This window comes from Aegilops tauschii, chromosome 7 (genome assembly GCF_002575655.3).
Source record: "Aegilops tauschii subsp. strangulata cultivar AL8/78 chromosome 7, Aet v6.0, whole genome shotgun sequence".
NCBI lineage: Eukaryota > Viridiplantae > Streptophyta > Magnoliopsida > Poales > Poaceae > Aegilops > Aegilops tauschii.
This window is the reverse complement of record NC_053041.3, coordinates 7,790,397-7,803,075: the sequence shown is the minus strand read 5'-3', so window position 1 is coordinate 7,803,075 and position 12,679 is coordinate 7,790,397. Positions and strand designations below refer to the sequence as shown.

General features: G+C 49.2%; 1 protein-coding gene across 1 annotated transcript; it reads left to right on the top strand.

The window, feature by feature from the left end:
• Positions 1-3,987: 3,987 nt before the first annotated feature.
• Positions 3,988-5,265, top strand: LOC109734462 (probable glutathione S-transferase). Its single transcript, XM_020293672.4, has 2 exons — positions 3,988-4,473; positions 4,680-5,265. Exons 1-2 carry the CDS (start codon positions 4,162-4,164, stop codon positions 5,055-5,057), a joined length of 690 nt encoding a protein of 229 aa, XP_020149261.1. The 5' UTR covers positions 3,988-4,161; the 3' UTR covers positions 5,058-5,265.
• The last annotated feature ends 7,414 nt before the right edge of the window (positions 5,266-12,679 follow it).

Below are 12,679 nucleotides of genomic sequence, written 5' to 3'. Positions count from 1 at the left end.
TGCTATCACCTAGTTGTTTATCTTGCTTAGCATAAGTTGTTGGTGCACATAGGTGAGCCTAGTTGTTGTAGGTTTTGTGCTTGACAAATTAACCGCTAGGTTTATTCCGCATTTGTTCAAGCCTAAACCGTAATTATTTTAAAGCGCCTATTCACCCCCCCCCCCCCTCTAGGCGACATCCACGATCTTTCACTATGGGGCAGCAATGAGAAGCGCAGCCCACGATTAGGAGACAGGTTCATCTGCATGCTCCAGTATGATGAATCCGGAGAGCTATACATGTTCTATGCTATTTTACCTGAGAGAGAGCAGCAGGAGTGATTTAGCTACTTCATGCTCTTAGTACTTTTGTCCTCTCATGTCCGTGTTCTTCGTCCTGAACTTAATCTCAAAGGGTGATTTGCTTTTGTGGTGTTATGAACGCTTATAATATGATGACCATGTTGAACTCGATGATATCTTTGCTTCTGGTACAAGTGAATGTTTTTTCTTTAAGCTAGTGTTGGTGCTGATTAGATAGAGGTAATGACTATGATGATTAAACAATGGTAATGACGACTATGATGATTTTTAGCTAGCTAATTTACTGCTGTTGATGATATGATGCAAGAGTTTTTATATTAATATGATGATGATGATGATGAGTTATTATATCATTTATAAAAGAAACCGCAGATTAGTTTCAGCTGGATGGATCCTAGCTAAGTGATCAAGTATATGCGATATCCATATTATACTTGATCACTTAATTATAGGTGATCAAGTATAATATGGATATGGCATATACTTGATCACTTAGCTAGGATCCACATGCATCCAGTCGAAACTAATCTGCGGTACTTTCACCTAATGATTTAACAACTAAAATAATCACTAAATTAAATTGAAAACACAAAATTAAAGGAAAAATAAAAAATAATACCAAAACACCCCCAAACATTTAGTACCGGTTGGTGCCTGGCTCGTGCCACGTGGTGGCACTTTAGCACCGGTTCGTGATGAACCGGTACTAAAGGGGGGGCCTTTAGTCCCCACTCTTTAGTGCCGGTTGTGGAACCGGCACTAAAGGCCCTTACGAACCGGCGCTAAAGCCCGGTTCTGCACTAGTGTCTCCCTCCCTCTCCCGTGCCGGATCTGGCATTCCAGCCTCTGGATCCGCCCTCCTCCTGCTCGGGGGGGGGGGGGGGGGGGGTTGTCCGTGGCCGGATTCGGACCTGATGCCCTCCCGCTTGGCTGCCTCGGCTCCGGCTGGCTCCCTGGCTGGCTCTCGTCCCTCTCCACCGTTGGCATCGACCACCTCCGCCTCCCCATGCTGCACTGCGAGCTGGCTCCGGCAGCGCCCGAGACCGGTGGTTTTCCCCTCCGCGTTCGTGCCCTGCCGTGTTGGCTTCCATGGCAGGGTCCGATCTGGATGTCTTTGCCCCTGCGCCCCGTCCCGTGCTCTGCCATGGGCCTCCTCCCTCGTCCTCCACCGCCGCCCGTTCTGTTGTCATTGTGCTCCTCCGTGCGCTCGCCAAACGAAGGTGGCGTCATGGCTCCTGAATCTTGGGAGCCCTCCACCTCCCAGATCCCCCGGTGGGTTGCCGTTGTCTCGTGGCTTCACCTGCAGGGGGCATCGCACCAGTGGTCCTCACTGGTGCCCTCGGCGTCAAGGGTGCCTGCCGGCGTCGCTGCAGGTGGGATTCGCCTGGATCTGGGGCCATCCATCCCAGCGCTGCCTGGCGCTATTGGTGGTTGCCCTGCGTCGCGTCGTGAGGAGGATGTGACCGGGGTTTGGGAGAAATCCATGGGGGCGACGCTCCCCGTCCTTCCCGTCTTGATGGCGTTGTCTTCATCCCCCGGTCTTGTGATGTTTTGGGTGTGCTTTGTGGAGTTCTATGCTTGGTGATGCCTTTCGGCTACACCGGTGGCACACAGGTGCCGTGGCGTCGTCTCAACCCGGTGTGACCGTTCGAATGTACCCCATGACACAGGTGGTGTCGCGACGTTGTGCAGTCTTGGTTGCCCGGTGCTTTTCGATTGCGTCGACGGTGCAGTGTCGTGGTTTAGTCTCGGCTCGTCGCTGCAGCTCGAGCGACTATGGTGCCCCTTGTTGTGATGTTTTGGGCGTGCTCTGTGGTGTTCTATGCTTGGTGATGCCCTTCAACTACGATCAGTGCCACACAGGTGCCATGGTGTCGTCTTGGCCCGGCGTGACCGTTCGAATGTACCCCATCACACAAGTGGTGTCGCGGCGTTGTGCAATCTTGGTTGCCCGGTGTTTTCGATTGCGTCGACGGTGCAGTGTCATGGTTTAGTCTCGGCTCGCCGCTGCAGTTCGAGCACCTGTAGTGGCCCTTGTTGTGTTGTGTCCCCCCTCGCCATGTGTTGTTTTTTGCTTTATTTCTTCCTCTTGTGCCCCCTTGTACTTCTGGTTCACTTGAACCCTATCTTGTATTAGGCTGCAAAGTCTATAGGCAACAAATGAATACAATTCAGGTGGGGAGGATTACTTCTCCACCCCGGTGAAAATTCAAAAAAAATCTAGGGAGGCTGATCGTTTTTTCTTTTGCCGGGGGGAGGCTGATCTGTTCAAGAAGGCATCATCAAATATGTTTATTTATTGTGTGCATTGGTGGCATCCATGAGATCCCAATTATCAGAGCTGACCAAGAAACTCTTAAACGTGATAATGGAAAATTAACCATTGATGAGATTGCGCATGTGATAGGACTAAAAAAATGCGCTTCTAATAATTGGCTTACCAGGGTTGCTTCCCAGACTTGAGGATGTGTGCATCATAGCACGATCTGACTGACTGGAGAAGAGACATGGGCACTACCACGGCGGTGGCCTGGCAGTTGGACAAGATGAACTACATATATGACAAAAACAAATAATAATTCATCTACAGCGTGGTGATTAAGTATGCAGCACATCAATCTGTCTGGAATCAACACTAAATCTTGAGGTGGCTATGTAAAAAGATCTCTTCAGGCAAGGGGACGTACAGACAATACCATGGTGGCAGAACACAAATATTCACCCCGCGAGAGGAGAGGAATTGAGAGGGATAGGGACTTGCTTTATGTCGTCACTTCACACCACCACAAGAGGAGGGCTTCATCACTGATTCACTGTCGTCTCATGCCGTCTAGGGTTCGCCGCCTTGGAATCAAGTGAACCAAGGGAAGAAGATCTGCGGCAGCGCAAGGACGATAAGGCGATGGCGATATGCCCGGAGGTTGGGAGGGAAGAAAGAACCTGCAGGGATGTCGATGGCGATGCCGGCGCAGCCCATTGGAATCCGGGGCGAGAGGGGGGAGGCTTGTTCCCGAGGTAGAGGAGGGGATCAATGGATGCAGAGAAGTGGATCCCCTCGAACGAAGCTCGGGTCAGCTGGATCCCTCGCGTGTGTCGCGTCGGCTTCAGCCCCTCCCACGCCGGATCCCCTCGCTCGCGTCGCCTCGGTTTGGATCTCGCAGCTCGCGTCGCCTCGGCTGATACCGCTTTTTCTTTGAAAGGTCATCGGTTAGACAAATAAATGGGCCAATAAAGCCCGATCAATGCCAGGGCTCCAAAAAAGTCCCCAGAATAGCAGCCCATTAGGACAGGCAGCCCACGTCGCGGTAAACTGACGCTGAAACAGAGATCTGACGGTCAGAACCGATTCAGACGCGAAATCTGACGGCCGAAATCATCGGGTGCGTGAGAGAGCTCGGTTTAGGTTCGGTTATACTGTCCTAAATAAATAAATAAATGGCCCAGATTAAAACAATAGGCAAGTCCATGATCGGACTTATCCAGCTTGCTGCTTGCCCATCAAGAAACTTTGACTAGTATTGCATTACTAGCTGAGAAACATATAATGATACAGATGTCAAACAAAGTCACTATCATCTCATATTATCTTTGCACTATCATATCATATCAATCCATTTGTTTACATTGGAGCAACGGAGTAGCATGTCTCATACGACCATTGACAAAGAAACTAAAGGCCATTGACAATTCAATCTTTCTTGGAGAAGAAGCAGTAGCACCCACCATCTGAATTGCAAATCCAGTGCAGATCAAGAGGACCTCTCCATCATATCCCTATAAGTACTCACATCTTATATAGTAGCTTAACCAGCCAAGATATCAGCAAGCAAGAACCTGCAGTAAGCTAGCAAAGGAAAGATGGCTGAACCGGTTAAGCTCATCGGCACATTGGGGAGCCCATTCGTCCACCGGGCTGCCGCCGCCCTGCGGCTCAAAGGGGTGCCCTACGAGCTGGTCCTGGAAGATCTCCAGAGCAAGAGCGAGCTGCTGCTGAAGCACAACCCCATCCACCAGAAGGTGCCGGTGCTTCTTCACGGCGGCCGGGCCATCTGCGAGTCCCTCCTCATCATGGAGTACGTCGATGAGGCCTTCGACGGGCCGCCCCTCCTGCCGACTGATCCCTACGCCCGTGCCATGGCCCGTTTCTGGGCTCAGTTCCTAGAACAGAAGGTGATCTCCTATATCCCCCTATTGTCCATACAAGCTAGCTGCAATCTTTTTCTTTTAAGGATAACCCCCGGCCTCTACATCAAACGATGGACATAGCCATCATAATTATAGCCGCCATCTTTTTGTGAGCATCTTTTCTAAAAAAACTTTGCGTGAGCATGCACTTACCCAACAATCCAACATACACTTGATGGCCATGCAAGCAGTGCGCGAGGCCGTTCTGGCTAGCCATGTGGCTGGACGCTGGCGAGGAGCAGAAGGCCTACGTGAAGGAGATGAAGGAGAACCTGGCGCTGCTGGAAGGGCAGCTCCAAGGGAAGAGGTTCTTCGGCGGCGACTCCATTGGCTACCTCGACGTCGCCGCCTGCGGGCCGGCTCACTGGATCTATGCGTTCGAGGAGGTGACAGGGGTGAGCTTGATGGGCGAGAACGACGAGTTCCCTGCTCTGCGCCGCTGGGCAAAGGAGTATACCGAGAATGAAACCGTGAAGGAGTGCCTGCCGACGAGGGAGCAGCTCGTCGCTGTTTTCAGCGCGAACAAGGACAAATACAAGATGATAGCCAACGAGATGCTCCATCAGTAGTAGCAACTCGATCGGTGCAATGCTGTGTCCCAGCATTATTATGCATGTTGTGTGCTAGAATAAAGTTTGTGAATTAGTGACTCCATAATCTACCGGGATGTATTCTTGTGAGTGTGACATCAAAAATTATGAGTGCTTAATATTGGTGCTATATACTGTACTTCGGCTAAGATTTGACCATACTATGTGTAAAATATATATTTGGAGTAAATTGTGTTGAATAGTATGATTCAAAGAGCAATCATATGGTCAAAATTACATAAATTTGGTAGTTTCCCCATTACTTATACTTTGGAAAAAAGTAACTATATTCAGTAGGAATATAGATATCCTCGTGGTCAACTTTATGTACTGTGTGGCACGCAGCCGCCTCCTTCCCTAACAAAAGTTTAGGATTCCTCTGCCTACCATCGACGCTGTCGCCGGTCCGACTCGTCTCCTGACCCTGCCAGCGGGAGGATCTGTTTTTAGATGTTCCTTCAAGTTTTGTTAGGGTTTGTGTTCTGCTCGAGAAGATAAGACGGCGGCGGCTTTCTGAAGATGGAATAAAGTTCTCCCCGCCTAGCCCCCGTCCCGGTGGTGTGTCTAGCATCGTCGGTGCGCGTGTGGGGGTATGTCTCTGGCGGATCTGTCTTGGTGGATTTGCTCGGATCTGGTCGTAGTACGTCTACGTTCATGTGTCTTCAGGTTGAATCCTTCCGGTCTACGCTACTCTTTATCGGCGACGGTTGCTGTTCTGCTGCGCTGGTCCTATGGGGCCTTGGCATGACGACTTTCCGACTGTCTACTACAACAAGTTTCGCCTGGCTCCGGCGAGGGAGGGGCGATGACGGCGGCGCGCCTTCGGCTCACATCAGTTCTTGTAGTCGATGCTAGGTGGTCTACGGATCTGAATATAATTTTTATTATTGCTGGTGTTCGTTGTACCGCCATGACTGAAGATGAATAGATCAAAAGTTTTTTGGCAAATTTTTTTTATGTACCATAGTCCGGTAGTAACCATAAAGTTACATAAAAAAAGGACCATGATAAGTGTCACAGTGTGGTACAACCACATGGCAACTCCGAACATTTTTTATGGCAAGTTTAGTGACGCGAGAATGGCAACTTCTTTTCGGATGGCAAGTTTCAATTTTTGGGGGGGGGGGGGGGGGGGGGGTTGTTTTTTCTCTTCGGCTCGCAACTTTAGTTGTAAAAATCATGGAGTGCTGCGTAACACACATGTGACACTTATCATTTGAGAAAAAAAAATGAGATGGGATCAGCATAATATCTTATTAACATCACTAACTTGTCAAGTACATACTAATGGGAAGAAACAAAGAGAGTTGCAACTTGCAGCCCAAAGCAGTACGAGGGTAGAGCATGCCATTTTCCGTGCTTCTTCTCAAATAGTACCTTTTACTTTTCTCTGAATAGCTGATAGTTGGATGGATATCATCTACTTGTTCTGGGTGAATTGTCAATAGCACTAATCTGTTTTTTCAGTATTAGTACAGATAAAGATCGTGCATACCTACATATATCATCAATTTCCCTTATGCATTTTTTAAATATTGTCAGCAGCGCTGATCTATCTATCTATCTAGTTAATCTGTGAGAACAATCCCTGGAGTGGTGAAAGTGGAAGTGAAAGTGAAAAAAAGGGTAAGAGAACGATAGGAAAAGTTAAAAACAATTTTACATAGGGAGACTGATGTTGTGCTAGCGGAGGCGGAGGAGTAAGGTGATCTCGGAGGCAAACTAGTGCTCGAGCTCGGCGGCGAGGGCGGTGCCCCCCTCAGGCTTGCTGACATCTTGATGGCGACCTCGCGTCTGGTGTAGCGGCCCGAACTACCTATATCATTGCAGACTCTCTTTATGCGTGTGCAACAGCTCACTGATGTTCCTTGGTTTGCTCACCCAAGTACAGCCACAATGGCATGGCCGAGCAGACCACCAGCGAGTCCCTGTCATTCGTGACACATGCAGGTTAAAAGCCTTACTGCTTCGTCATGGAAGCCTCCATCAGAGCCATCTAGCTTTTGAGGAATTTGGATTGCGGGTGTGGTCTAGGTGGTGGTTCGTGCTGTAGCTATAAGGAATTGATCACCATAGCGGGATCTTTTTTTTTTTGTCTTTGATTGAGTGCATCCGTATTGTCTTTACGATATTGCGTTGTTGCATAGGCCGGGTGTAATTGATATATCCACGATATTAATATATTCCGCCTGTCGAAAAAGTGATGCCATCCTTGATGGGAATTTCGTCAAACACCCTATGGGCAGCCACCGTAGTTTGTCTAGGAGAGCAGCAGCCCATTGGCTAGCAGTAGGAGAAAGCTAGATGTGGCGCATCCAGCGGTGATGTCGGCGACCTCACAGCGTCGATAGAAGCCCTGGGGAGGGAGATGTAGACGTCCTCGTCGGGATCGATGCGGAGCATGTCCACGAGGCGAAGAACATCGTCGGTGCCCGCCCATAGGACGCTGTTGCGCCCGTCCACAATTTATCGCAGCTATCCATGCTTGTTGTCGGCGAGGTCGTCCACGAGATCAAGAGACATGGCTGGCGGCGGCGGTCGGATCAACCCAGCTCGAGTCAACCCGCCTCGAACGCCACCACCACAGGGCGCATCGACCTTGAGCGAGCTCCGCGCCGCACTCGCCATAGGTGTTAGCATGGTCTCGGCAAATCGGGTGGTTCGGGCGAGGAGGAGGGCGGAGGAGTTGCCATCATGGAGGAGGATTCCTCGAGTCCAGAGGACGGGTTGAAGAAGAGTCCTTTTTTAGAGGAAGGTGAAGAAGGTCCTGGCTCAGACATTTTTCCTTAGTTGCGGTCGGGCTGTTCAGCCGTTGAGCTGTTCGGCCCATAAGAGGTCGGTCTTAGTCAGTGGCAGATCCAGGAATTCAACATTGGGTGTTCAAAAACAAATTTCCATCCTAATAGAATCTTTGAGAAGTAGTGGGTTGCATGGAGAAGTAGTGGGCTGGCCAGGTAGTGGGCTGCGTGGAGAAGTAGTGGGCTGCTCCTGATTACGTGAACTGGGCCTATGCCTACTTACATTTTTTTTGCCAAAAAATTTGGGTGTACATCTGTACACCCATGCCCCATTGTGGATCCGCCCCTGGTCTTAGTAACGTAACACCAAGTGAGTCGTTTTTTCCGCATCGGCGGAAACACTGAATGAAACGATTTTTAGGTACGGGAAACGTGTTACGAACGATTTTTAGGTACGGAAAACGTAAACGGACAAAAGCAATAGCCCTTTTATTAGTATAAGAGTCAATGTGTCAGGAAGGATCGAACGGATGGCTCCTCTCCTCCCCCTCCCACCTCTCACCAGCCCACCTCACCTCCACCAACAATGGAGATCTCTAGCTCTAGGAATCATGGATGGTCTTCTGCATTGGGACTTTGCCCCGGGCCTTGCCCTTGCAAATCAGGTGAGGCACAGGTTTGGTTCGACGGTTCATTTCTCTCCTTCTCAAGGCTCCAAGGAATTCTTTTTGGTGGTCACGTTCTCCTCAGCATCCTTTCCTCTCTCGGTGGAGTCTGTTGGTATTGCTTTGCAATGTTGCCTAGGAGGTTTAAGCTCGGGTTTCAGCGTTACTAAGATCATGGATCGTTCCTTCCGATTCTCTGTTGCAAGCAACAAGGTTGGACATTTCATCTATGGTTTGTAAGATCGAGTTTGGCCAGATTTTGTCTGTCACTTCCATCTCTTTAATGGCCGGTATGCTAGAGCTCCTGCCTCTGCCTCTTCTTGGCATGCAGATCAGGAAATCTTGGGCATTTCTTCTCGGTCCCCTGTAGCGATCAAGACCGGTCTACGCTCCACCACTCCGATCACTGCCTCGGGTTCCAGGTCCGCTCAGGTGCTTGGCAAGTTCAATATTGCTCCAATTGACAAGATGGATTTTTCGAACAAGAATTCTAACGAAGCTTCATCTTCCCATTCGATGGTTCATCATTTGAATTCTGTTGAGGATCCTGTGATTCAGCCTAGTAAAGATTCGGCTACATCACAGGAATTGGGTTCCCATATTCAATTAATGCAGCATTTTCTCAATCAGGAGCAATTGGTGGACAATCATAATGCGGATTTTATTCACCTGGGTAGCTTCAAATGCTCTCTTCATGCTCAATATCCAACGTTGCCCCAGTGTTTTTTGTCATCTGCGTTCAAATATGCACCCCCGCATAATTGCTGGCCTCCTACGCTAAGCAATCAGCACAAGGCCGATTTGGCCCAAGCCCACTACTCTTTGGAGGACATTTTGGAGATAGACACTAATTGGGCCTCGCTTTGCTCTAAATGTCTGCAATGGGGGCACAAAAAAGCTAGCTGTCATGCACGCCTAATATGTTTTAAATGCTCTACGCCGGATCACAAGGCAATTAACTGCCCCATCTCATCGACGCAATCTTTTGACCATGTTGGCGATAACTAGAGAAATCAAATCACCCCCACATCAATTCCGCAGCTCTGGCCTCCCTTCCCAACAAACAGTGTAAGAGACGCACCGTTAGATGCCAATCGTGTGGCTTTTACGGTCATCTGGCTCGGCAGTGTTTCCAACGATTGAAAGCAAAATGGAAGTGGATTCCCAAATCTACTCGACCTGCCGATTCTACCCCTCACGCTCCACCTTCCACCTCGATTGCCCAAACGCCTCGCTCCAGTCTGCAGCCCACCTCCCCTGCCACCAATGCCATCACTCTGCCTCGCTCGCCATTGACACCTCCACCCACTCCGTTCTCCGCCATGGCAAACTACCCCCTCAACCCCGTCCCCTTCCTGCCGCCTGGTTTTGCTGTGGAGCCTGGCCCTGCTGACCGCTTAGTAAGGTCTGGGATGGTGGTTGGACCGATTGTGCCTCTGAACCATGATTACTTGGTGATTGCGGAGGCGAGCGCCTACGTTCCTCTGCAGCGACGAGCTGCCATTCGGACTGAGATTGAAGGTTTGTTGCATGAAGCCCATCTCTTTACAACTGAATCTAGTGATCATCCTCTTGGGATTGGGATTTTTGGATTTGCAAACTCGTTCTTGAGGGACACGACTGTTAACACTCCTCTAGAGCTAGAGGATGACAACCTGCTTATTACCTTTGTGCCTCATAATGAGGTCCTCAACAGACGCACGACCTCCTTTGGTCCAGAGATTTGGCTCATGTTCTTTGGTTTCCCATACGATTACCAAACAGATTATTACATCACTAAGGCTCTAGGGGGTTATGGTTCTCTGGTTTCGTGGTACAACCCACACCAAGATAGGAGGTATATGCTGATCAAAGCACGTGTGATTCGTCTGAACTTAGTGCCCAAAAGTTTCATTGTTTGGCAGCTTGGTGGTGCTAGGGACTGTTGGACGGTGCAGGTCACAATCTTAAGAAGCAATGACTAGAATGGCCTGCTCCCTGAAGTGTTGCCAGCTAATGAGGAGCCGCCGCCCCCTGATGGCAATCCTCATCCTCAGTTCGGGCCTGAACTTACTGCTGAACAGCTTTATCAGCAGCAAGTTCACAATTGGCTAGTGCAAAATGCTGCTCCACCTAACCAACCTGCTCATGCCAATGGTGATGCTCCAAACCATGGGTGGGATGCTTGGTCAGAACCTCCTGCTCCTCCGATGTCACCTCATCTCATGAACTACCAAGCTTGGCTCGCTTCCCAGGGACTGACTGTTATGCATGGTGTTGTTCCTGAGAATAATGTCACTGACAATCCTATGCAGGCCTGGCATGATGTTGTTACTTCTTCTGAAGATACCTCTTCCACTGAGTCAGACTTGTTCATTCTTCCTGCTGCTTCTCATGAGAACACTGTTGCTGCTCTGCTCAATCAGGAGGTTCCTAATGTTGCTGAGATGATCACTATTTCTGTGGAAATCCATGACCAAGGTATGCGTTTTGGTTTATCTGCTCAAGGAGATTCTCTCCTACAAGTTCTTCTATCCAATCCCATACCCCGACAGCAGCTCAACACTGCCCTTTTCAATGCTATTCGCCCTCTGCTTGCTACGAGGGGACCTTGGGCTACTGGATTTGGGTTCAGGCAGGATGTCCTACAGCTTGAGGTTCAGGTGGCTGCTAGCCCCACGGGACTGCAATTCACACAGCACAGTTTGCCTGCTCCTGTCACAAGCTCTACGGTCATCATTGAGGAGATTTCTGACAACATGAATAACCCTGAAGCAGATACCCTGTCCAGCAGTGGTCACAACATGCAGGAGCCTCGTGGGCCGAGGTACAATTCTAGGGCTGTGATCACTGAAATTGCTGATGCTTCTGATTGTCCTCCTGATAATTCTGAAACTCTTAATATTGGGACAGATATTGACAATGGCTCCTCTTTGACTGGGTTGGCTGCTTATCATTCTGAAACTCAGACCGGTTTGCTTCAGATTGCGTCTGGTGCAATCTCTGAACCCCCTCTCACAGCTGTTGGATCTTCAGCTCGCAAACGCAAAGGGAAAGTGCCAACGCCAGTCGACACCTCTACTCTTCGTAGCAGCAACCGTTCCAATAAATATGATGGCTTCCGTACAAACTCTCTCTCAGAAGTTAAAGCCACCAAATCCAAGGTGAAACCGCGTGCTGTACCTTCTGTTGCTACCATGGACTCGACAGTCAATCCCTCCATGCAGATGCTGAATGAGGAAATCCCCCCACCTACTGCAATCGCCACTATGCAAGCTATTGGCACTCATCTGTGCGCCATTCCGGAGGAGGAGCTCACTGTTGCTGCACTCACTGAAGATCCGGTGGGGACATCTTCCTCGGCCTAAGCTCGGTTTCTTTCTTTATTTCCTCGTTTAAATGGTACTTTTGCAATCGTGGAATGTTCTATGTTGGAATATTCGTGGTCTTAATTCGGACAAAAAACATTTAGCGCTATCTAATGCTATCCAGTCGAGTGGATGTGCGGTTATCTGTCTACAAGAAACTAAAATGGAGACGTTTGATGCTAGTACTCTCAAATCGCTTTGCCCTAAACGCTTTGATAGCTATGCGTATATCCCATCTGTTGGCGCTTCGGGGGGTCTTGTCACGATCTAGAATAGTGCTCTTTTTGTTGGTACGGTCACTATTGAGAAACAATTTGCGCTAGGCATCAACTTCATGTCCACCCAAAATGCTCATAGCTGGACTTTGATCAATATTTACGGGCCGTGCCAAGGGGACCAACGTAACGCATATACTCAATGGTTATTCGACCTCTCCATCCCTTCGTCTGAAGATTGGCTTCTTCTGGGCGACTTCAATTACATTCGATCACCTGACAACTGAAATTTACGCGCGGGGGGGGGGGGGGGGGGGGGGGGGGGAATACACAGGATATGTTTACCTTCAACGATTTCATCCGCGAGCAAGAATTAGTTGAACTGCCTATTAAAGGTCGTGCATTCACGTGGTCTAACATGCAGCTTAATCCACTGCTTGAACAATTAGATTGGTTCTTCACCTCTCTCAATTGGACTACATCATTTCCAAACACTATGGTAAACCCCTTGGGCCACCCTGTATATGACCATATACCCTGTTCTGTGGTCATTCAATCCAATATCCCCAAGAGCAGAATTTTCAGATTTGAATCCTATTGGATTGCGCACCCAGGTTTTTTGTCTGTTGTTGAACA

Coding starts and splice junctions, on each gene's coding strand:
- LOC109734462 (XM_020293672.4), top strand. CDS start 4,162: ATGGCTGAACCGGTTAAGCTCATCGGCACATTGGGGAGCCCATTCGTC. Junction 4,474..4,679: donor CTCAGTTCCTAGAACAGAAG/GTGATCTCCTAT, acceptor CCATGCAAGCAG/TGCGCGAGGCCGTTCTGGCT.